A 23,497-nucleotide genomic window follows, 5' to 3' on the forward strand; every position below is an offset into this window, starting at 1 on the left:
ATATTAGCTTCAAGCCCCGAGTGCTGAAGCCTTTTGTAACAACAGCCAGGTGAGATTTGCTTTTGCACTCACTGTGGCATGATGCAAACTTGGACAGAGGAGACGGGCAGCTTCATCAGGGGATACAGTTACGTATCAACAGTTAAGTATCAGTAAGTACAGTTAAGTATCAGTAAGGCTATCAACGCCACAAATGCAAGCTGATTTTAATTATGTTCAGGCAGCCTGTGCAACAACAGCCTCCACCACGGTTCTGTTTAGCGGTGTGAAGGACACCAGGGAGTGGAGATTTACCGTTGAGGCTGGCGGGGCAGCCGGTCAGCGTGCACACCGGCTGTATCGCAGTGCTACACACGCGGTGCAGCCCCGTCCGGCCAAATGCCTGGAGAGCACCGGACAAGCCTCCTGAGAACGGCTGCTCAAACCGCCCAGCTGTAAAGCGTGGTTTAGGGATGTGCTGAGCACTTACTGCTGGCGTTCATGCTTTGCTGGGGACACACTTTTGCAAAGTGCTTCTTTTCTATTTTTACATATTTTACCAGAGACTCTGAAATTGCCAACAGCTAAAAACTACACAGACTAATTCTAAAGAGCTCAGAAACATAACTACTTGGGAGTGTTCACACCTTTAAATGTATGCGAGTAGTATGATACAAAGGAAAACAAAGCTGTACGGAACAGCCTGCTGGATCACGATAACATTGGTACTGAATTGTCCCCTTTCACTGGAGAAAAAACAAAACAAAAACCACAAGCTAAAATAATGATTTTTTTAAAAGAAAAAAATAAAAGGGCAAAGGAAAATCTGGATTCTGTGGGATAGGATAATGGGTTATACTTAACAGTATTAAGCAATGGGATTTGGGGATTAGCGTAGGCAACGAGCAATGATGTGGCTGCAGCTCTCTGTGAACGAGTTGTTGTCTCCGCGGCACTTACAATCGCGGATCAGGACAGAGGGTTTGTGCCAGTGCTGTTTCTAAAGGCAGGGCAGCACCACAGGGTACCGTACATTTTAAAGGAGTTGTTAAAGCTTGGAGAGAGTCTAAAGTAATGTTTACAGATATAAGAGAAGCCCTTTGAGTGGGAAACTGGTTCATCTTAGTCCTTACCAGCACCTCAGCATCCCACTCACACGACGGACCTCCAGGCACGTCCCAACGCTCTGCTCCAGCCAGCAGCGCTAAAACCTCACTGCAGACATCGCTTCGCCTTTGCAGACATCGCTTCGCCTTTGCGGACATCGCTTCGCCTTTGCGGACATCGCTTCGCCTTTGCGTCGGGTGCAGCTGGGGGACACGGGCACGGCCATCAGCCTCTGTCCAAAACCACCGGGAAAGCCTCACTGCATTTCTAACTTCATTGACGTGCCTTTATTTGATGTTTCCAAATTCCCTGTGTTTCCCTGAGTAGCTGTGTGGAATGGCTTTGCTACACCACCAGGTTTTCAATTTAAGGCGTTAGTAGTTCTGACCCAATTCAGGATAAATTTGGGCTTGTTTTTCTCAAAGGCAATGGGACCTGATTTAACTCTGGCCGACAAAGTTTTCCAGAGATACATAGGTTGTGAATGAGCCCCAGCAATCCCCCAGGAGCCCCGCGTACCAGCTGCACTCACCCAAACCCCAGCCAGGATGGGCTTTTCTGCCTGATTCTGTTTGGTTTATCCCAGGAGTAAAAATAGTTGGGCTTTGTTGTTTTGGGGGGGTACAAATAATTTTTAAAGGCAGCTTGCCCACCCAAAATGCACACTCCAGACTATTTCAAGCAGTAAAAGCAGTTCTTTGCGAAAACCAAGTGCTAATCCTTTATCTGAAGCTATTAAAATACTACCATTAGTTCAAGCAGAAAAACAATGCTTCCTGCCAGAACCAAAGTTATCTTTTCTTATCATTAAGTCATGAAGGGAAGAAGCAATAAATATAGCAGTACACCACGAAATGGTTGTTCTAATGAGTAAAAATAACTCTGTCAAAATAGGTACACGTAGCAGATACTTATCCAAGAATAAAGAATATAACAGCCTGGCGGGTTTAAAATGAATGTGTGCTCTGGCGTTTGCAGCTGGAGCACCAGGACGTGGTGAACGTTTCAGCTGGTGCTGGCAAAACCAACTGGGAACGAAGGGCGACAGAGGCTGCTGGAAGGGGCCAGAGCAGGAGGCTGAGCCCCGATCCCAGTGACACCACATGCACCAAGATTTGCTTTTAAATTGGAAACGTGAGACAAGCTGAAAGCTGAAGAATTTTTCATTTTGAATTACCCACCTCAAAAGCATATCTGAAGTAATCTCTTAGTGCAGTGGGCTGAGGTATAAACCTATGAGATAGTTGTGCATATTAGCGTCCCCTCCTTACTTGATATGTGTTCAAGGCAGTCGTGTGTCTTGCTGGGGCAGCCCAATAGCAGCATTTGCTGGCTTCAAACTGTACAAAGGCATCTTTGGCTTCATCCTCAGAAATGCATAAGATGCTGAAATTTAAAAAAAAAAAAAGTAGTTTGAAAAGGCACAGTTGATGTGGTCGCCTGAAACTTTTATACTCACAAGGGAAAAAAATAATATTAAAAGAGCAATCAAGATTCATTAGCAATTTCCATGCTTCATTTAAGGTTATCCACATGGAGATGATTTTTATAGGTGAAATCGTGATTTTCCCCAAGAGCAGAGCCCTGAGTCTCAGCAAAAAGCTGGTTTAAAGATCTGTCACTAAGCAACCAAAAGTCAGTGCACTTGAGCACACATTCACTTGTCATCGCCCATTACAGCCCTTTGCACGAGCAGGACCCATCTCACCATTGGGTTTGAAACAAGAAAGAGGGTGATGCTGAGGAATTCACCCAGCTGCCCTGTGCAGGGGCACATGCCCAAAGCACAATTATTAATTTCCACTGGTTTGCAAGGACAAGGGGTCCCCAGGGACACGGTGAGCAGCAGGCATGGGGTCTGACGTGGCAGATAACACTCCGGATGATGAGATCTTTGCTCTGCGCAGCGGGGCTGCGGCAGGATCAGACGCGGGAGATGCTGGAGGCAGCAGCAGGGAGCAGAGGCAGGGCCCGGGCCGCCTGCCCTGCTCATCCATCTCATCCGCTGCTTTGAAATACTGCAGAGATGAGAAAAAGAAATTGATTTGAAAATGATCTTCCAGGGGAAATTGTTCAGGCAGATTTGTCCAGCTCTGTGCTCTTTTATCAAAAGCAGTTGCCAAACTAATTTATTTTGGTGGTGAGCAATCTCATCACTGATTTCAAACTCATTCAGAAAACAGCATGCAGTGAATCAGCCCTCTTCTTCTAATCACCTGGCATAAAGTCACTGCTACATCTCGTGTCCCGCTTTGCCTCTCTGCTCACCGCAGGAAACGCCAGCTCTGAAAACTCCTGCTTTTAGAAGAAACTTGCAGTTTACACCACGTCTGCAGCACGCACCCAGCAAACTCCCAGTGTTTCACTCTGCTGAGGATCATGTTGTTGGACTTTTCCTAGTTCCCGGTGTCGCAGCCTCTGTCCCCTCCTGCCTGGACACGGGCTGGCAGCACTGTGACAGGGCACGGGACTGCGGGGACGCGGGCAGCTGCACATGGTCCCCCCTTCCTGGCAAGCCCCAACACACAGCCCTTGGGCAACCTGACCACGGTGGAGAGGATGCTCTGACATGGGCTCCTGTTGCAAGACCAGAATTTCACAACATCGCCTTCCAATACATCTCGGCAGACAGCAGCACCGGCAAAACAGCACCCTATAGCCGTTACCAAACAGCACCCTATGGCACTTACCAGCCACCAAGCACCCTATGGCCCATTCATAGCTCGACCTGACAACAGGCGCAGCAGGGCTGACCAGAGCTTTAACAAAAAGTCGCCTTTGCCACCGTTTGTGAACAAGCCATCTCCAGGATATCGGGGCCTCTAAAACGACCAGCTTTCCCTCAGGAAAACCAGAGGCAGGGCTGGGCAGGGCAGGGGCTGGGCAGAAGATGCTCGGGCAGGGGGACGCGCTCGGACGGGGATGCTCTGGGTCGCTCCCTCACTAGATGGTGCTGTCGCTCCGGGAACGGCCGCCGCCCGCACCCGCTGCTGGAAGGCAGGATCACGCTCGTTTTCCCCGCCCGTCTGTTTGTGATGATCAACTTTTTATTTTATTTTTCTTTTTTTTTTTTCCCCCTCCTGCTCATAACTCTCCGGAGCGACTCGTTTCCCTACAGTGCAATCTCGATACAATGAAATAATAATGGGAAAAGTAACTAAGAGCATAATTCTGCCCCGTGCTTCAAAGAACGCTATTGAAACACTCCGTGTTTTAGAAGTTTTGCAGTGCTCGCCTATAAATGCATCCAGCTGTCTGTCCCGTAGCCACCCTCTGCACAGGTTTAGGTAACATTCGTGACCTGCCCCAGGGATGCAGGGACAGCAAAGTGACAAACGGACAGAGGGTGTAAAGCCCTCTGCCCTCTGGAGTCAGTCAGGACCTGCAGCCCTCATGTCTGTTCTGAAAAACATGAAAGATTTGAAAGTTTCACTTCTTTCTGAACCAAAACTAGCCCTCTAGATTCCCAAAACGACAGTCAAATATTTAGGCTTGTCACTTTATGTTGTTATGTAAAGTACCGAATACTGTACTTCGAAGTAGAAAATCTTTTCCAAATTGAAGTTTGAAATATTTTGAAGGCATCAAAATCCCCCATGTCCAGCTCCTTCAGTCTCCTGATCTATATTGATCCAAAGTAAAACTCTAGCTAAATAATTCCAACTTGCTAAAACATTTAAGGCTGGCATATCTATGCCAACGTCATTTATTTATTCAAATCTCCCAGGAGCACATCTATTCTTCAGCCACCTTCATGAAAGATTCCTTTCACCTATTTTAAAGAGTCTATGCAAAAGCTTTTTAAAAATAAATGCTATCTCATAAGACTTCTACACAGGAGAAAGTTTAAACTCTCAGTCCTTACTCTGCACATACTCAAAGAGATTTTCTAGAGCTCCTGCACCAACCACCATTGCATTTAAACCACCCAAAGTAAAGTCAGGAGTGCTTGCATCATTTTCCCTACTCTCTGTTTTCTAAATTAATTAGAAAATGCCTAATCATCAGTTTTAGGAAGGATATTCCACTGCAGCTGGGATCAGTTCATTTGTAATATGTCGCTAATGAACTGTGACACATGAAAGAAGAGCTGTAGCCGTGTCTGTGCAACAGCCACAAGGAAGGTGAAATATGCTCCAAACACGGGGACCGACAGCACTGAGGGTGCCCATGGCGTCCCCTGGCTGGTGGGGTGACGAGCCCAGCTCTGAAAGGTGCCACCTATCATCACTTCTCCTGCCTCTGGTCCAGATTCGATAGCTCGGCAGCTCTGGAAACTGGGCCAGCAATGGAGATTGACCAAAAAAAAGAGCAGCATTTGGCCCCAAGTCCCTCCAATATTTGTTTTTACTATAAAAGGAGAATTGGCCTGTAGATGGCACATGGGTTAGCTATCTAGTTACACAAGGAACTGGGAACCAGAGTGCTATGTTTTCAAATGCCCTTGTCTGCTTTTGACAGTTCAAATTCTTTTTAAACTTCACCTCAGGCTACACGAGCTGTTCTGTCCCCAGACCTGCAGCTCTGCTGGTTTAGGAGCTGATAAGCAGAGTCTCGCTGCCAGGCACCGCTCATCCAGAGCATCTCCATCCCACCACCGCCTCCACGGGCTTGCCAGCAAACCCAGCTCTTCGGTCTGCTGCATGTTCAAAAATATTATTCTTCCTAAAGCAGAAAGCTGTACTTGTGGCCACCCAGGCTGGGAAAGGAAGCCCAGAGTGGGGATTTCCTGCGTCGTGCTCTGCTATGAGCACAACAGCCACCCCAGCAGCCCGGCGAGCACCCTCCTCCTCCTCTCTGGGTGTCCTAGGGCAGACACGTCTTTGGCGCCACAGGTTTCTGCTTCCTAAGGACACCCTGGAAGCCGGCAGTGCTGGAGAGCAAACCGGGCCCAGCACACCCCGGCTCTGCTCCCAGCAGGTGTTGGCCTCAAAGGCTCGGACGAGTGCTGGTATTATTTTATTTTTACAGCCATTTTACAAACAATAAAAAAATACAGCCTCAAAAGCAGTACCAGTAAAAGAAGGATGGCTGAGAGTTCAATCCGAAGCAGCACAGAGCAACCTGGGGGCTTTATGAACCGGAGATTGGAGACAAACTGCAAAAGCGTGTCATGCGGATTCCCATCTCCAATGGCTGGGTGAGTAACAAGCATCCTTGTTATAACAAAGGGAACGGAAGGGCAGGGTGGAAGCACATGGAGTGACGGAGATTTGTCCTCAGCAGCCACAGCCCTGGCACAGAGCTCTGCAGCAAACCCTGCGAGCGGGAACCACCATCGCGGCTGAGCAGCCCTGCACTGCTACACGCTGCCCTGTAAGGGACACCAGCGTCTCCTGCTCATCCTCTGCTTGCCAGTGTATTTACCTTGGAAAAGAAGGATTTTCTGCCCACATTAGACCCACCTGAGATTTAAGATTTGTTGCTAGCCTTGCAGGTTGATGCTGCTCAGCAGCCACCCTCGTCCTTTGCAGATGGAGCAGACGTTGTTCCCTCATCCAGAGCAGCAGCTGTGCCCATTGTCAAAGAAAAACAACTTCAGTGCATGGCGAGGAAGCCTCAGAAGCTCAGCTTCACACGCGTTGTGTCCCTGCATGTCACCTCACTCCATCGCGAGAAGGCTCCGATTCAGCCGTACAAGTGTGCCATGTACCTCCTTCAGCCACACAGCTACACCCGAGACGGGGGGACTGTCACCACCCCAGCCCACCACTGACACATTCCTCCTAACACCCAGCCCTTCTCTGGCACATCTAAGCCAGTTACATTCTGCCCTGCTCATAAGAGACGTGCAAACAGACAAGGTGATCCCTTTCTCCATGCATCAGTCCTCAAAACAGCTGCACAATATCATTGGGAAAAATGGAGCTGAAAACATCAAAATGGGATTTTCAATTGCTCTGCTTAAGTGGAAGGGAATTTGCAACCAAAAACATGGCAAAACAGACAGGAGCACCCAAATTCTCACATGCATATTTATATGTGTCTGGGAAAAAACTGTTGGAAAATGTTGCCCTTCTGCTTATAACCACCGTGTCCTGAGGATGAATAATTTTGGCTTTTTCCAAGCAAGGGCTCCAAATCAGCACTAACTACAGGGCTTCAGGGCACTGATCACCAAGGGGCAGGGTGACCTTCTGCAGACAGGGACCCACCTGCGCTCTCCAGGAGCAGACCCGCTGTCACCCCTGCACCGGAGCGCTGGCTCGGGGCTCCCGCTGCCGCTGCTGCACCAGCTGCACCACGATCCGCAGCCTCCGGCACGCGGGGCTCGTTTTCTTCAGGGATGTGCAACTGTCCCCTTCCCCCCTCCATATCTAAGTAGTAGGGAAGATGTCAGTCTCTGAAGTGATAAAGCTTTCTCACCAAATTCTTTTTTTAATTATAAAAACAAGGGAAAGAATAACATTTATTCAAGCACATGGCTATTAAAGTATCTATTTTTCTGGACTCTGGCACTGCTTTCCCTAAAGAACCGAACATTTTCTTCATGAAATACCAGCGAGTCTTGGGCATGACTTTAGAGAGCACCAGAAATAGTGTGTGGCAGGAGAAAAGCAGTATTGCTTTCTTCCACATATGGACACCAGTTCCAATGAGGGATTTACACACACGAATATTATACCTTTTGATTCCAACACAGCTGGGATCTTGTTAGACCCTCCTCTACTTTTTCCTTCCATTTATTGTATCATTGTCGGCTCATTTTGTTTCACTATTTTTCCTTCAGCCCCCACAAGCAAGTTTTCCAGTATGTACGTCCATGCCACTTCCCATCATGTCCTTCAGACCTGGAGTCAATCTGCAAAGCTGCTCTGTGATGCCTGGAAAGCCGCTCAGGCCCAGGTTGGGATGCGATAGCCCAGGCGTCTCTTGCCCATTGACACATCCCCATGGCCCAGCTGCCACCGCGGCTCGAGGGATGAAGGCTCACCCGGATTACCAAGGTCAGCATCGCTCTGCAACCAGCCCAGCCTTGCTCTGGCATTGCTGAAACAGCAGCAGAGCTCTTTCAAAAAACCTGAAATTTGTGCACAAAGACTGCCCAGCTCCATCTACGCAGCTGCCATGCAGTGGTTTGCACAAGGGCACTGTCACAACCAGCCACAATTTATATTGTGTAGTCAGGGCAAGTTTATGAATATTAATTCTTTCAGTTCTGCTGTCATAAATAGCCCTAGCCAGCCAACACGCATAAAAATACAAATAGTCTGGTGTTGACTCTTGGAAAACTCCAGCATGACACTGGGACCAGCTCAGAGACCAGCAGCACGGGCCAAACCCCGCTGGGGTCACTGACTGCAAGCGGCTTTACCCACGGCAGGTACACCAGCACCTTACATGCTTAAAGGCAAAAAAATACTTATTCATTTTCCCAGCCTTCAATGTCTTCTGTTGCAGGTAAAACGTTTATTTTCACAGAGCAGAGCTTGCTGTGTAGAACAGCAATCCATCTCCGGGACCCAGGAGAGCATCCCGGCTTCTGAAGCAAAATTAAAACTTAGACACAAAAATAAGTCATAGAAGAAGTAACTGTCTGGCCTGGGTACCCCAAATGCTCCGTGCCTGACCCCAGCGCGGCAGGAGGGGGTCCCGGGGAGCCTCTATGTAAAGCCAGTGGGACAAGGGGCAAGTGCCCAGGTCCACAATGTCACCAAACCGGGGGGACGAGGCTCCGGCTGCAGCCGCCCCTCCAACTGACACATGCTGCTCGGCGGGTTTTGTTCTGCAGACGTGGACAGTCCGAGCTGAAATCCCTAAAAGCTGCCTGTAAGACAAAGGCAATGGAAGAAAATCAAGATTATTTCTTCTATTTCTCCCTTTTATCCTGAGCATAGTAATCAATTTTGTGCACTGAAGATATGCTTATCTTAAATAGAATTTTCTTCTCCATTTAAAGATCTCTAATATGCACCACCCACTTTTCAGCTCTTCTCAGCCACTGGTGAAATCACCTGGTTCCTACAACATGTTACCAGTGGTCTTGGGTGCCCTGTTTACACTAAACCAACACAAATTAGGTACGAGGTACTGGCTGTGCTCCAGTGGACGTGAGAGCATCCGCATTCCTGCAGAGTTACAATGCTTCCTCCACAGACTGGATTTATATCCACGTCCAAGCTAAATAAATCATGTACCACAGTCCCTAAAACAGCTCGCTTATCAGGCTTAGTGTGAATAATGAAATGTCATAATATTTGTCGAAGACACGTGGTTTATTTTGCTTTCAATAAATAAGGTCTAGCGGGGGGGTCGGGGGAAGGAGGTAATGCTTCCTCTTGGTGTTATTCCCTATCTCCTATTGGAAATGGACTCCCCCCAAAACCACTGCCTCAAACCACTGCCTCCACCCAGCACCCAGCACTTCCCTCCCCGCTGCCCACGGGACCCCCCTGCTCCCCTGCACCTGCCTCTGCTCCGCTCCCCTGCACCTCCCGTCTGCAGCACACGGAGGATTTGGGGGCAAATCGGCCGTTATTGTTCCAGTTGCAGGACCATGAGAGGCTGCAAGGACACACACCACACAGACTGATGGATGTGATGGTAAACGCAGAAGAAAATACCTGAAATGCTATCATTTATCAGAGGCAAAAAATAGAGCACAACTGACGCGATGTTCTAGCAATAACCACCAAGCTTTCATTTCCACTATGAAACCCATCTCCCCGAGCTGTGAATCAGACTGGAAAGCAGAACCGCACTGGAGCACTGGGCGCCCAGGGGCTGGGGGCTGTGCCTGGCGGAGCTCTCGGCTCCACTGCGCGGCAGGGGATGCTCAGGTGGGAAACACAAGTGGCAACAGCAACTGAAACCACAGAGGCACGAACCTGCTGGGGCTGGAGCTGCAGCAGCCGATAGCGGGTGAGGAGCAGCCGGTGCTGGGCAAGCCACCCATGGCTTTTTGGGGCAACATTTGTCCCGGTGGCTGCAGGACAGGGCTTGAGGTGTCCACAGGAGGTACCTACAATGGAGAAAACCCAGTGTATGTATTAAGTTGCTAAAGCCCAGCAGGGAACAGCAAAATGACTTGGACCAGAGCACAAACAGCAATCTGATCCTGGCAGTGTGGTCTTACATGGAATAGAAAGTGTTTTTCCTGTTTAACAAAGACTTTAATGGCTGAGAGATCACTTTAGCTTTACAGAACTGAGCCACAGTTTTTCCGCATATACTTTGTTGGAGCAGACAGTATTTTTCCAGTTCTGCACTGCCACATGCGATGCTACAGATGAAACATCCACTGGGAGGAGAGGGAGGCAGGAAACTCTGTTTTCATGGCACTATATTTGCCAGTCTCTTCAGCACGGTTTTTCAGCAGCTGTCAGCATTCTAAGCTGGGATATTAGGTGCTCACAAACTTGTCATCTTTTCTTCTCGCTTAAAGTAACGCAACTGAGCCTTCCCGCAGGGACCTCAGCCCTGCCAGCCAGCCCTCCAGTGCCACAGGAACACCGCTCGGCCAGCAACCTTAGTCCTAAAATTGCTATTTTAGGGGAAAATTGTCAGCAGGTCCGTTGGAGCCCGAGCCCACCCCAGTATTCACTTTGCAGGCAGGCGCTGCCAGGCAGAGCGGCACCACAATAGGTCAGAGCAGAAGAGGGAAGAGCAGCTGAAACCTCTCACGTGCAAAGCTGCCGGGGCTAGAAATAGGCATCTGCATTCTGCACGGGGTTTTATTAAGAGACTAAAACCCCTTCCAGGGCTTGAAAGGTTTTTAGTGGAAGGCATTAGGAGCCTTCTGGGTGTGCCACAGCCAAGCAATATCGATCAACACTGCAAAAATACCTCTGCATGTCTCTGCCATGACATCACCCAAAGAGCAGCATCTTTTCTTATTTATGAGTGGCAGCAGGCACTGCTGCCTGCACTCGCCTGCCCCACACAAACCTCGCAGAGTGTTTTAGTCAAAGCCCAGCTCAGCCTGTTCCTTTCAAAGAAGGACCGGGCTCCTGAGCCCCCACCTTTAAACCACATCACATTTCTGCAGGGCTGGAGTGTCTAGTGAGAGAGCACCGTAAAGCCGCAGCTCCCAGGTGGGAGGGAAAAACCCATTGCTGTGGGGAAGCAAAGGGCTCTCCAGAAGCAGAGCAGCCCCCCCAGACACCCAGCACCCCACCCCACGCACCCTGCTCGTGTCCCTGCACCGGGTCAGTCTTCCCTGATCTCCCTTGGACCTCAGAGAGGGGAAAGCCCTCGCTCTGCTTCCTCTCCCATCTGTTCCATGTTGTAAATAGTGCCAGTCTGCAGGGTGGAATTGGAGTCCTGAACCCATCAGCAGGGCAGCCGCTCCTGGGGCACACACACACATTCCCTTTCTTACCTTAAACCTCTGTTGCAAATCCCCTATTTGGGGTCGTTTTCTTGCCAGCAAGAGAGTTTTAACTGTCTGGTTTCTCATTGCATCGGCTGTAGGTTGATGCAGACGCCCCTCGGAGCCACGACCGCGATCTCTGGGACGCTGGCAGCGCCTCCCTCCTTACCTGGGTCCTGATCCTGCAGCCTGGAGCAGTGTTTGCTGAAAGGGAAAGCATTACTCACTGATGCATGGGGTTTGATTAAAGAAAAAACTAATAACATCAGGATAAATAATAGCCAAAGGCAAGTTCGGACCCTGGTTCTAATCAGCAGCACGCCAACTAGTTAAATCTGATTATCAGACTGCCCAATTGGTTATGTCACCAGTGATAAATCAAGAAAAGGCTCTCACTTGATAAGGAAAGGCCAAGCCAGGCTATTTAAAAATGAAAATCTAAAGGAATTTGGAGTGCTGGTGTGAGAGAAAAGCACTGAGATTAAGAGGAGATATAAACATGAGCTGAAAGGGGCCACTCCAGCGCTGTCCTCTCTTGCCTTCAGTGGAGGAACAACATCGCAGGAGTCACTCAAAGCAGGATTTTCCCTGAGCAGGAGACACCCCCAGTGCTGCCGACCCCTCAGCACCGTGCCAGGCCACCGTGTGCCCAGGGACCTGAACATTCCCGCAGCAGCGCGGACAGACCCGGCCAGGGCTGCGGGCATGAGCGCGGCTGCTCCGCTGAGCACCCTGACCATTCCCCTGAGCATCCTCACCGCTCCAGCACCCAACACATTTTGTTCCACTCTAACCTGATACAGGACAGTGGTTTGTCCAACATTTTCAATGTAGCTTTGCCCACAGCCATCAGAATGTGATTAAGAGGGAATTAGGAAATAGCTAGCTGTTACAGGCTCAATTAGTTTCTGACGAGTTGCATAACAAGAAATGCAGCTGTAGATGTTTGTGTGATACCCAGTGCACAGCTATTGTTAAACACAGCATTAAAAGCAGAAACTCTGCGGTGCCTGGGTGTCTTTATGTGGTGTCATCTCCTCAGGTCTCCTACCGACCTGCTATGTCCCCGTTGGAGGACAGCCCTGTCCCCCTGCCCACCGGTGACGGCTGCATCACGCCCCCGGCCCAGACCCAAGGGCTCTGCTGCACCCTCAGCATCTGGGCATCCCAGAGATTCAGCACTAATGTCCAAAGCAAAAAGAAGCTCAAAACAACCCGAAGGCAAAAGGAAGAACTGTTGATTGTGGAGCACAGGATGAAATGCAGCTTTACCCAGCTTGTTGCTCTCCCTCCCTGCTCTACACCAAAGGCTCCACTACAAATAAAGAACAGGATTTCCAGCAGGACAGCCCAGATTCTGCTCTGTGTGGCCCTAAACCTGTCCCCCTGCTCACGTCTGCAGAAGCGGCAGCACCCACTCGCCCTCCAGAGCGCCCCCAGCCCCCCGCACCCCCAGGACGGTCTCCAGCTCCTGTCCCAGCACTTGCAACAGGGACAGAATGCAGAAAGATGAGGTGGTTGTGTGTCCACAGGGGCACGAATTTAATATTCATAGACTTTCTCTCTCTTCTAAAGGGCAAAACACTTTAAATTGAAGCAATCTAAGAAGACTTGAATGATAAATGAATGTTTTTTTCTGTACTTCCTCAGTGAAATTTAATTTTGATTGATATTAAACATGACAGAGCTTCTACTCAAACTTTTATTTACCAGCCACCTATTTCAGCTGCCTCTGAAATGGCAATGCCATTAAATCCCTGGCTTCGGCTTCTGCTGCACTCATTAGCACTCGAGGAGTGAGGAGCGAGGAGGAGTGTGAGCAGAGGGACCCTGTGCCGCTCACGGGCGCAGGACACGGGGCCGCAGCGCAGGACACGGGGCCGCAGCGCAGGACACGGGGCCGCAGCGCAGGACACGGGGCCGGGCTGTCCGAGGGCTGACGCAGACCAGGCAGGACCAGGTTCCTCTTCCAGGCCAACAGGAGAACCGGGCAGAAGGGCCGGATGCCGTTTGTGGTAAAGGAGCTCTGGACTGCAGTGCCCGTGGGAGAGAGCAGGAACGGAGAGAGGGAATCGGAGCGGATGGAGAAGCCTCACCCCATTCTCCTGGAAACACGTAATTCCCTCAAGTGTTCCCAAGTTGACCAGCAAAAGAGTGCATTAAACAGCTTTCTTACCTGAGGCTTTTGCTCCTTCTGTGCATTTCGATTCCACTTGTTTACTTTAAATTATTTCTGCATGTGAAACTCGAGGTGCTTTGTAGCGCAAACCTCGTGCGGCACAAAGTCATTGCCTGCAGTTCACGCTGGTGCTCGGTTAAGCCAGCAAAGGAAGACAAGGAGAGGCTCAGGTGTTTGCAGATCTGTTAACCAGGTTGGCAGATTTGTGCCCCAAACAAGAGAAACTCAACCCCAGCACTACCAAGCCTGCACACACATTCTCCTGCCACCAGAGACCCAGCTGGGGACTTGGAGCATCACAGGGGAACATGCAGGAGAAACCACAGACAAGATCACACGGCACAACCACTCGCAGCATCCTGTTTTCAGGGAGAAGTAGCATTAGGGAATGGATCATCAAAACTGAGCTTTAACCTGCAGCAGATTGTCAGAAGAGTTAAAAGATGCTCGTGGGAAGGGACATGAAAGGCAGTTTTGTTTTGCTTTTTAAAAAAAGATGAAAGGAGCACTCTGCTCCAAACACCAAAGGCAGAGCTTGTGCTCCCATCTGGCAGCACCTTCCACTCGCTTGAAATACACGTTCATTTGCTTTCCTTGTTACACACGCTAAACTGAGCTGAAGGATTAAAAGCCCCTGAGGTCAGGATTTATGCACAGAGTCATTCCTCCTGCTTTAACCTGAGACTTCGTTTACCAGCATCACTTTGAACCTGGCTCTGCTCTCCCACACCATACCACATGCTCTCAGAGAACTCGATAGCAAAAGCTCCCAATTTCTTCTTCTTTATTATTCCTTCACTGCAATTCTGGTCTATTTATTTTCATAGGAGCTTTGATTTCTGCAAGCTTTATTTCTGCTTTATTCTTCTCTGCTCGAGAGAAATATATTTTACTCGCTAGGACCAAGCTGCAGGTTATTTATCTGACCTCTAGCAGGCTTCTAGGTTCATAACACCTATCCTTCCAGCCCGCAGCCAGCCCAGGCTTTGATCCTCTATTTACTAAAAGCAATACTCCCCTTGAGACACATACAAGGCTGGCTGGGGGGGGCAACGGTAACTATTTGTTTCTGCAGAAACTTGTCACAAGGTTTCCTCACAAATGTTCTCAAAGTGAATGATTTGAATTTCAGTGCAGCTGGTCTCTGTTTTGGAGAAGGTCTCTCCAGCAGAGAACAAGAAGTGACCCCAGCAGCACCAAGGACCGAATTAGAGGTTACGGAATCACAGAACACCAGGGGTTGGAAGGGACCTCGAAAGCTCATCCAGTGCAATCCCCCCGCCGGAGCAGGAGCACCCAGATGAGGTTGCACAGGAAGGCGTCCAGCCGGGTTGGAACGTCTGCAGAGAAGGAGACTCCTGTGAAGAAGTTTCTTCTCATATATAACCTCCTATGTTCCAGTTTGCACCCAAGAAGTTGCAGACCTGCATGCTGAGACTCCTATTCCCTCTAGAATGGAGTTTTCTGTGATAACTTCCCCCTTTTTTGCTTTGCGGGAGCTCTTTTTGAGAATTCAGGGTGACTCTGTCACCTCTTACACCTCCCTCACTGTTACAATTTAGTTCTGCTTGCAGAACCTATTCAGTAGCTCTGGTCCGCCCGTTCCTATTTGGGAACAGCCCCCCGGGGCAGCACGTGCTGCCATTGCTCCCTGTTCCTCAAGTCGCTCCATTCCGCACCTGCTGGGGGGGTGATGAGTCACCGCAGTGGGGACCCAAACCCACAATTCCTGCTTGAAGAGCCCAGCGCCTTATCCATTCGGGCAGTCTGGAGCGACACCTCCAGCCTACCTGAGCCGGAGCATGGCCAGGCTGGGACAGAGTCTCCCCAAGACAAGCCACGGCCAGCAAATTCTTTCAGTGCACACCATCTGTATCCCTCCTCAAGGAAGTATTCATATTTGCTAAAACTAAAACTGCTATTGTTTTATTAGCTATACTTAGCAATTAAATTCCTGGTTGTCATTAGTGACTAACAAATACTACTGTAGGGCCGCTGTACACAGTGCACAGCAGCAGCTTTTCCTTGGTGTCCCATTCACAGTCTCAACATACTCAGAAAGAGATTTATTTATAGTGTCTACAGCGCAACACAATATTCCTCTTCTCTCTCATCGCTGCTTGAGACACCCGCTAACTGCACGTTAACCACATGTTCCTCCTCCCACGCCTGGGCCACCAGAGCCCCATGCCGGGGTGCAGACAGCCAGGACCAGCCAAGCCCAGGCTGAAGCCAGCGAGTGACTCAGGCTGTCAGAAATCCCACCCGAGCGGCGCGGCAGGGCCAGCGTGTGCTCACGCCATGGCCACCCGGCTGTCCTGTCCCGCGTGGCCGCGCGGTCCTGTCCCCCACGGCCACGCCGGCTGCCCCAGCGGGACAGGACGGCCGAGCCCTCGCACCCCAGGCAGGTCACCAGCCCCGCTTCCTGCCGTGACACCTTCCACACGGGACGGCTGGAGGAAAGAGCCGAGCTGCAGGGAGCAAACACCTCGTGTCGCCCCCTCCATCACGCCGGCGGCAGCTGCGCCTCCTAAATGCAGCGCTGGTCCCCAGCCAAGAGCGTTGCTGCCCCCTCCGCCGTGGTACGCGCGCAGAACGCCTCCGCGCACACCAGCAACCTGTGCTGTCAGCCCAGGGCAGGGCGAAAACTACTTATTTTGCACAAACACCCCCCACCATCTATCTTGAGGCGCTCAGCCTCGGTGGTGCCACAAAGCTTTGCCAAGCAGGAACCCGGCCGCGGCAGAGCAGGGCTGGCCTCAGAGCTGCTGCCCAAAGCTTGCGAGCCTGGAGGATTTGTCACTCCACCGAGCCGGCGGGAAGGCAAAGGAACAGGGCCACACCGATCCACACTGCCAGCGAGAGATCCAGGATGTGGAATTCCTGCTGCTGAGGGATTTTCCAGCACTGAGGGATTTTCCAGCATCCTTTCAGCTGGAGGAATGCAGCCAGGACGGGGTCACTGATCAACACCCCTCTCCAGAAGCAACCTGCCCAGATTTAAACTCACAATCCCACACTCACAAACCTTTACAGAATTTATTCCTTCTCCATTACTTTCGCAAAATGCCGTGGGTTTGCACACATACCTTCCAGCCCAAGTCCTGCCCTTTCTCTCCCCACAGAAGGGGTCGGGGAGGTCTCTGACAAGCTGCAGCCATCTCAGCTTTGGCCATGGATGTGTCACACCACAGAGCATCCCCAACATCTGCTTCCACTGGAGCAGAAACCCCAAGAAAAACAGTTTGCAGACCACAGCTAAAATACGGAAAAAACACTGCAGGTAGCAGAAGGAGTTAGAGGATTCTGACAGCTTTTGGCCTGCGGTAACGCTCAGCCAGGCACTCGCCAGCACCAATTCTCTGGAAAAATGAATACGCCTGAGAGACCCATGACACCTCAGCCGAATGAGAGAACACAATCCCATTTTGCACTGTATTGTATCAGCTCAAAGGGCAGAAACAAAACCATCACAGCACGGCAAGCTGCAGGTACCGAGCCCCGCGGATGCGATGAAGCGCACTGCTCTGCAGGAGCCAGCAGCCTTTGCGGTTTCAATTCCTGCCCCACATTCCATCTCAGCAGCGAAACCCAGAGCGCTGCCCAGCCAGCGGCACCGCGTGGCTTCACCGCTTCACGCGTGGACCAGGAGGTGAAGGAACGGGGTTCAAGAGAACAGCTCAGAGACGCGCGTCGCGTGAACACCTGACATTAACGGGGGTTTTGCCTCCAAACACGGCATGAGCGGTACCGACACACGGGGCTGACCAGGGGAAGTCTCAGCCGCCTGCTGTGTCACCTGCACAGCCCCTTGTCACCAAGGGCACCCCCAGCGCCGCCTGGGCGGACCTCAGAGCGGCCGGGAGGCAGCAAAGGGACACAGCGCGAGAACAGGGGTCTGTCATCCCAGCGCTGCTTCGAATACATCACCTGCAATCAACTGGGTGAACAGAAGCTTTGGGTGGGTGGGTGGCCTGATTTGCCTTTTTTTTTTTTTTTTTTTTTTTTGAAAAAACCATTAGTTTTAAAGAAATCTTCAGCTCACGAAAAACAAGAGGGCACTGAAGAGATTGATGAGGATTATCAAAATACAGCACCAGCTAAATAGATCTTCATTAATATGCTAAATGTCGCTGTACCTAGTGCTCGTGGAGGAGACGTTCCGACCGCTGCAGATCTGTGGGTTGGTCTGTGGGTTTCCTTGACTTTCTCTGTGTGAAGAAGCTGCAATGGAAGGAATTCAGGCTGATACCGTGAGGCGCCCCCCGGGCTCGCAGAGGGACCCCGAGGGTCACCGACCATCCCAGGACAATGTGGCTTCTCTGGGCAATGTTTATAGACAATTCCTGTCTCCCCAGAGCTGCTTCGTTTACAGGTTCATAAACAACTATTTCCCTTATAAACAACTATTTCTCTCAGGCTTTTGAGGACTTTTTCCCCCAATTTGGGCATTGTTTCTCCCACTCTGCCTCTCCATGCAAGGAGAAAATCCCAGCTGGGGCTGCACACCCACCCCCGTGCCCCCCTCGCCCCAGCTCCAGGGCCAGCGGCTGCCCACGTGTGCCCCCCCAGAGGCGACACCGCGGGGCTGGCCCCAGCAAAGCCCCTTTAAGGGACGGTCGAGGGCGGGCGCGGGAGCCAGGACATTAATTTTAGCCTGGAGCGGTGCCAGGGGCGCAGGGCAGCTGGTGCTCACACCCTGCCCGTCCCGTCCCCCCGCAGCAGCCATGGCCGAGGAGCAGAGCGAGCTGGACGAGAGGATCATCATCAAGGACCAGCACGTCAAGGAGATCGACCTGGTGAACAGAGACCCGAAGCACATCAACGAGGACGTCGTCAAGGTAGGGTCGTCTCGGCACGGTGTTGTAGAAGCATCACTGACGCTTAATGCCGTTGGTGTGCGGGGATTGTGGTGCTGGGCTGGAGCTCAGGGGGGCTGCGGGTCCCTGCTCCGTGTGCCACAGGAGGGGACGTTACCTGGGGCTGCGGGGAGGGACCTGCCACAAGCCCCAGCCCAGCCGGGTGACCGTGTGCCGTGCATGGCTCCGGCTAGCGCAACATTTCCCGTTCCTTGAGCGCAGTCCCCAGCTTCACCGGCTGTAGCCTGAAGGTTTATGGAGACGCCCTCCTTTGCACAAGTGGGGAGCCAAAAATAAAACAGGGTCAGCCCATATCGCTGATTTAAAGGGAACCTCGGAAAAAGACCTGACAATCTGAGCACCAGAGCGTTCAGATATGTGTTGTCCTATTTGGAAGCAGATTATTTCTCACCCATGGCAGCAGGAGGGTGCAGCAAGCCTCCTCCGTCTATTTTTGATCAAAAGGAGTTTCGATCTAGCTGAAAAGTGAACCATTTTCCCACATGCTGATCACCAGAGCTCAGCTGGGTTGCTCTGAGCTTTGTTAGCATTATGGAAAAGATAATTTTGGCTCAAAGGAGGACAGGAGGAGATGGAAGGGGCTTGTTAAAACTGCACCGTAAGATCAAAGAGGATGACATGCCAGAAGGAACAAAGCCTGCTCACAAAGGCTTTGGAACAGGACATGGCCTCAATCATACTGCTGAGATTCAAGCTTGCATTTGTGCATTAGAACACTATTACTGCTAAAGCCATGGGCATGGTCACTTTCAAATCCCCCTGGATGAGCTGTGACAGTGACACCATAGATGGGCACCCTGTGCACAGTGAGACGTGCCCGTGACAGCTGCCAGGCACGGCGGGATCTGCAGCGTGTTCCCGGCAGCACGTCCCACATCTGCACTGCCCAGCGCGTCCCCACAGCCCTGTCACCGGGGGTGACACCAGCATCTTCCAGGCCACCCCCAGCCCTCGTGGCAGCCCCATTCCATAGAACCATAGAACAGTTTGGGTTGAAGGACCTCCCCAGGTCCCCCAGTGCCCCCCTGCCATGAGCAGGGACATCTGCACCAGCTCAGGTTGCTCAGAGCCCCGTCCAGCCTGGCCTGGGATGTCTCCAGGGATGGTTCAGCCACCACCTCTCTGGGCACCTGGGCCAGGCTCTCACCACCCTCAGGGCCAACAATTTCTTCCTCACGTCCAGCCTGAATCTCCCTCCTTTAGGTTAAAATCATCACCCCTTGTCCTACCACAGCAGACCCTGCTAATACCAACAGCTTGCTCATATCTGATTCTGAGCTCCACATTCCATTTTTCAGATATGAATTGGGGTTTTCTTCACCTCAAGTCTGTCAAGCTTTTTCTCATTTTGTATAGTCACCAACCAATTATTGTAACTGTGCTGCCAAAGTTATTGTCATGGGGCGGAATTCAGACAAATCGAGCTTGCTGACTGTTAGCAGCCCCACCTCTGTCTGTTCCCCCTTGGAGATCCCCAAAAGCCCGTAAGAGGATTTCCAAGCTCGTGCTCTCATATGGCCACACTGCTGCTCCACCAGCTCAGGAAGCTTTCAGAGCGCTTGCTCAAGGTACCTCGTGTTCCTCCTGCCTTAAAAATAGCAGGGCCGATAAGGCTGGGGGAAGGCAGAGAGCATCCCGCACCCACGCTGCTCGCTGTGACCCTGCAGCAGTGTCCTGGAGGGCAAGGAAAAGCCTCCCTGCTCCCCGGAGAGCAGCAAAACACTGCGGAACACCCCAGGCTCTGAACCACTGATGCTCAAAGTGTGCAGAGGGGAGCAGGGCGGTTTGCAGGCTGAGGGGTTCCCATGGCCATAGGCAAGGCCATCCTGAGCAGTACGGTACAACAGCCAGGATTTGAAACTACATGAGTTACAGCAGTGGCACCGGCCACAGAGGCTTTGCAGAGCTTTAACAGCCTCTTCCCCAGCAAAGCAACAGAGCGGTACCTGCATTCGGTGGTCCCCAAACATGCGGGGCTGTGCCCGGGCTCAGCTCCAGATTCTGCCTCTCCTGCTCCCCCAGACCCCCTGCTGGGGCATCGCCAGCAAAAACAGCAGCCAGGCAGAGACTCTTCTCTTATAGCCTGCCACGCCCTTCATTAATTGATCCCTGATTGGCGCCTCGGGCCCCCAGGCAGGTGTGCAGGGACGTGCTGATGGGTTCCAGCCCGCCCAGTGCGTTCCCAGACCTGCCAGCCTGCCTGCTGTCAATATTCCTGCCGCACCTCCTGCCCGCCCCAGGAAATTAAAGATGGTGCAGAAAGATTTTGCAATCAAAGTGCTTCCAGAACCAGAGTGGATATTGCAATTTAACATAAATGTACAAACAAACACATTAGCTTCCCAAGGAAAGGCCATGCCATTTTTCCAAGACAAATAGCTTGGCTCATGCATTCCCCAAAATTGAGTTACACCACAACAAGATCTCTACGCGTAGTTCAGAGGCTTTTAAGAGCATTTGTCATTCAGAGACGCTCGCAATGCCTGCACACAACAGCACCATCCCGGGAAGGGCACGGCCAAGCCGATCGCTCTCCCTCTTCAGACAGAACACAGGCAGAATTGAGCACCTCGCCTCCGCAGATATACATAAATAAACCGTAAATCAAGAGGGCTGCTGGATTTTTATTAGCACAAACCACCTTCTTGCCGAGCAAGCAGCTCATGTCCCTGAAAGCTAAAAAAGGGTAGGAATGGGCTCTGGCCTCTTCCAGAGTAAACGCTCCCACGCGCAGCTCCCATCTGAGGGCTCGTGCCAGCCACACCTGCGCCCACAGCGCGGGGATCAGGACCAGGGAATGTCCCCAAGCCGGGGCTTTCGTGCCGCGGGTGAGGCTTGGGTGGCATGCTGAGGCCGGGCAGTGCCGGGAGCCCCGCGCCACGTCCCGCTCAGAGCTCTGCGGGGCAGGGGTCCCCTCGCCCAGGGGGTGCAGGCGATCCGTGTCCCCCCAGCACAGCCCTGGCTCTCCCCAGCCCCCCCATTCAGGCTTGGATCCTCACCCCCGTGCTGGAGCCCCCCCAAACCCCCCTTACCTCCGTCTTCTCTCCCCCCAAGGTGGATTTTGAGGATGTGATAGCTGAGCCTGTGGGAACATACAGCTTTGACAGCGTCTGGAAAACCAGCTACACCACCTTCACCGTCAGCAAGTACTGGTGCTACCGACTGCTCTCTGCCGTGCTGGGCATCCCCCTGGCCGTGGTCTGGGGCTTCCTCTTTGCCCTCATCTCCTTCTGCCACATCTGGGCGGTGGTGCCCTGCATCAAGAGCTACCTGATCGAGATCCAGTGCGTCAGCCGAATCTACTCCCTCTGCATCCACACCTTCTGCGACCCGCTCTTTGAGGCGCTCTCCAAGATCTGCAGCAACATCCGAGTTGCTCTGCGGAAGGAGATCTAGGTTTCGCCCGCCCCAACCACCCTCTGCGCAGGTTCCCTGGTCCTGCATCATGCCGTGTTCCTGTGAGAGGGACCAGAGCATCGCCTGGACCGCAGCATCGCCTGGACCGCAGCATCTGGACCGCAGCATCGCCTGGACCGCAGCATCTGGACCGCAGCATCTCCTGGACCATGGCCCTGGGCCACGACATGCAGCTGCAGATTGAGAAGCAAGGGTGCAGAGGTGCTGCTGGACAACAGACCAAACCCTGCCTGCTTCTCCATCCCTCCAGTCTCGAATGACACTATGAAAAATACTTGCATATGAATTATTATAATTTGCTGCAAATAATTGTTGTTGTGGAAGCTTCTGTATTAAATCTTTCTGCATGAAAGTTTTATGGATAGAATAGTGAAAGCTAACTTTTTTCATGTGTGTTTGCATTTCAGCAGAGCTTTGAAATCCAGATCAATTAGTGAATGAAATGTTGTGTCTGCCTCCTGGGAGTACATGCTGGGCCTGGGCCACCGGCAATTGCAAAACCACTTGTGGCAATGTGACACTCGCTGTTTAATTATGGGCATCGTTATGCTCTGTGATGGGGCTGCAGAGTGGGCAGCGCCCAGCAGTGTCGAGAACAAACGGCTTTGGGTGACTTTGCTCGGGAAAGGACGAGCTTGGCTTGAGGTGAAGCTTTGGCTTGTTTCTCAGGGAGAATATTCCCCACGTGCTCGCTGCTCTGGCTCTCCAGATGTGCAGGGGCGGAGGAAGGAGCATCCTCTGAGACCCTGCCCGCTCCTGTGACAACACTGGGATGAGGGCAGAAAGTCCAATTGGGAGCAATTTCCTCCGCTGTATTGCCAATTAATTTGCTTAGCCCATCCTCATGAAGCCATACTTTAACTTTGCGGTACTGAAACACTTTATTCGCTCTGGCCTTAAGTGCTTTGCTGAATCAGGGCCCAGGAGGTCTTGCTGTTCAGAGGTTATTCTCAATTGTATTCATGTGCTTTTTTCCTTTGGCTTCCAACAAAGACTTGGAGCCAAAGTGTCTTGCAGTGCCATGCCAAGGACAAGAAAGAGCCAGATTTTCTATTGGTGTTCTTCCAATGGCTTGGGAATGCGGACTTTCTTTATCCCATAGCAATGCAGCACCCGTGCTCTAGTGACACTGGGCCTCGAGACGGATGGAGTGATACACAAAAAAAAGAAAGATACTTAGATATTTGTAGTGGAAAAAAAAATCTTCAAAAACATTTTATCATGAGCATTTTTTAAAGCTTTTCGTGGGAATAAAAATAATTAAAAACAATACTGAAATCTTTTTTTTGTTCTAGCAGCTCAGAGCATGAACCTAAAACCCTGCAGAATTCTGATCTCCCCACTGGAGCGGTCTGTGGGCTCCCTGCACATGGAGCACACACCGCTGATGTGTCAGCACCTCTGTTTCGCTTTTGGTCACTATGAAAAGCTTTTTGGCAGCACATTCAATATCCTCCCACAGTGACAAACCCGGAGCGGCAGCCCGGGGATGGTGTGGGAGCTCGGCGGGTGGCTGTGCTGTCACTCGGCCGCAGTGTCCCCACGCATGGGGCTCGGCCCCGTCTGTGTGACCCCGTAACCACAGCCCACAATGGTACCCAGGGCTGGCGAGGCAACACCTGC

The 23,497-nt window shown here is 51.5% G+C and overlaps 1 protein-coding gene and 1 long non-coding RNA gene across 2 annotated transcripts; one reads left to right on the forward strand and one right to left on the reverse strand.

Annotated features, from left to right (window-relative positions):
• Positions 1-9,504: 9,504 nt before the first annotated feature.
• LOC135993233 (uncharacterized) lies at positions 9,505-18,032 on the reverse strand. Its single transcript, XR_010606836.1, has 4 exons — positions 17,717-18,032; positions 11,408-11,602; positions 9,915-10,048; positions 9,505-9,591 (listed from the first exon to the last, which is right to left on the reverse strand). It is a non-coding gene; the product is annotated as an uncharacterized LOC135993233 (long non-coding RNA).
• A 217-nt stretch (positions 18,033-18,249) lies between these two features.
• Positions 18,250-23,144, forward strand: CAV3 (caveolin 3). Its single transcript, XM_065642548.1, has 2 exons — positions 18,250-18,418; positions 21,512-23,144. Exons 1-2 carry the CDS (start codon positions 18,305-18,307, stop codon positions 21,851-21,853), a joined length of 456 nt encoding a protein of 151 aa, XP_065498620.1. The 5' UTR covers positions 18,250-18,304; the 3' UTR covers positions 21,854-23,144.
• Positions 23,145-23,497: the final 353 nt, after the last annotated feature.

This window comes from Caloenas nicobarica, chromosome 11, assembly GCF_036013445.1.
Source record: "Caloenas nicobarica isolate bCalNic1 chromosome 11, bCalNic1.hap1, whole genome shotgun sequence".
Classification (NCBI taxonomy): Eukaryota; Metazoa; Chordata; class Aves; order Columbiformes; family Columbidae; genus Caloenas; species Caloenas nicobarica.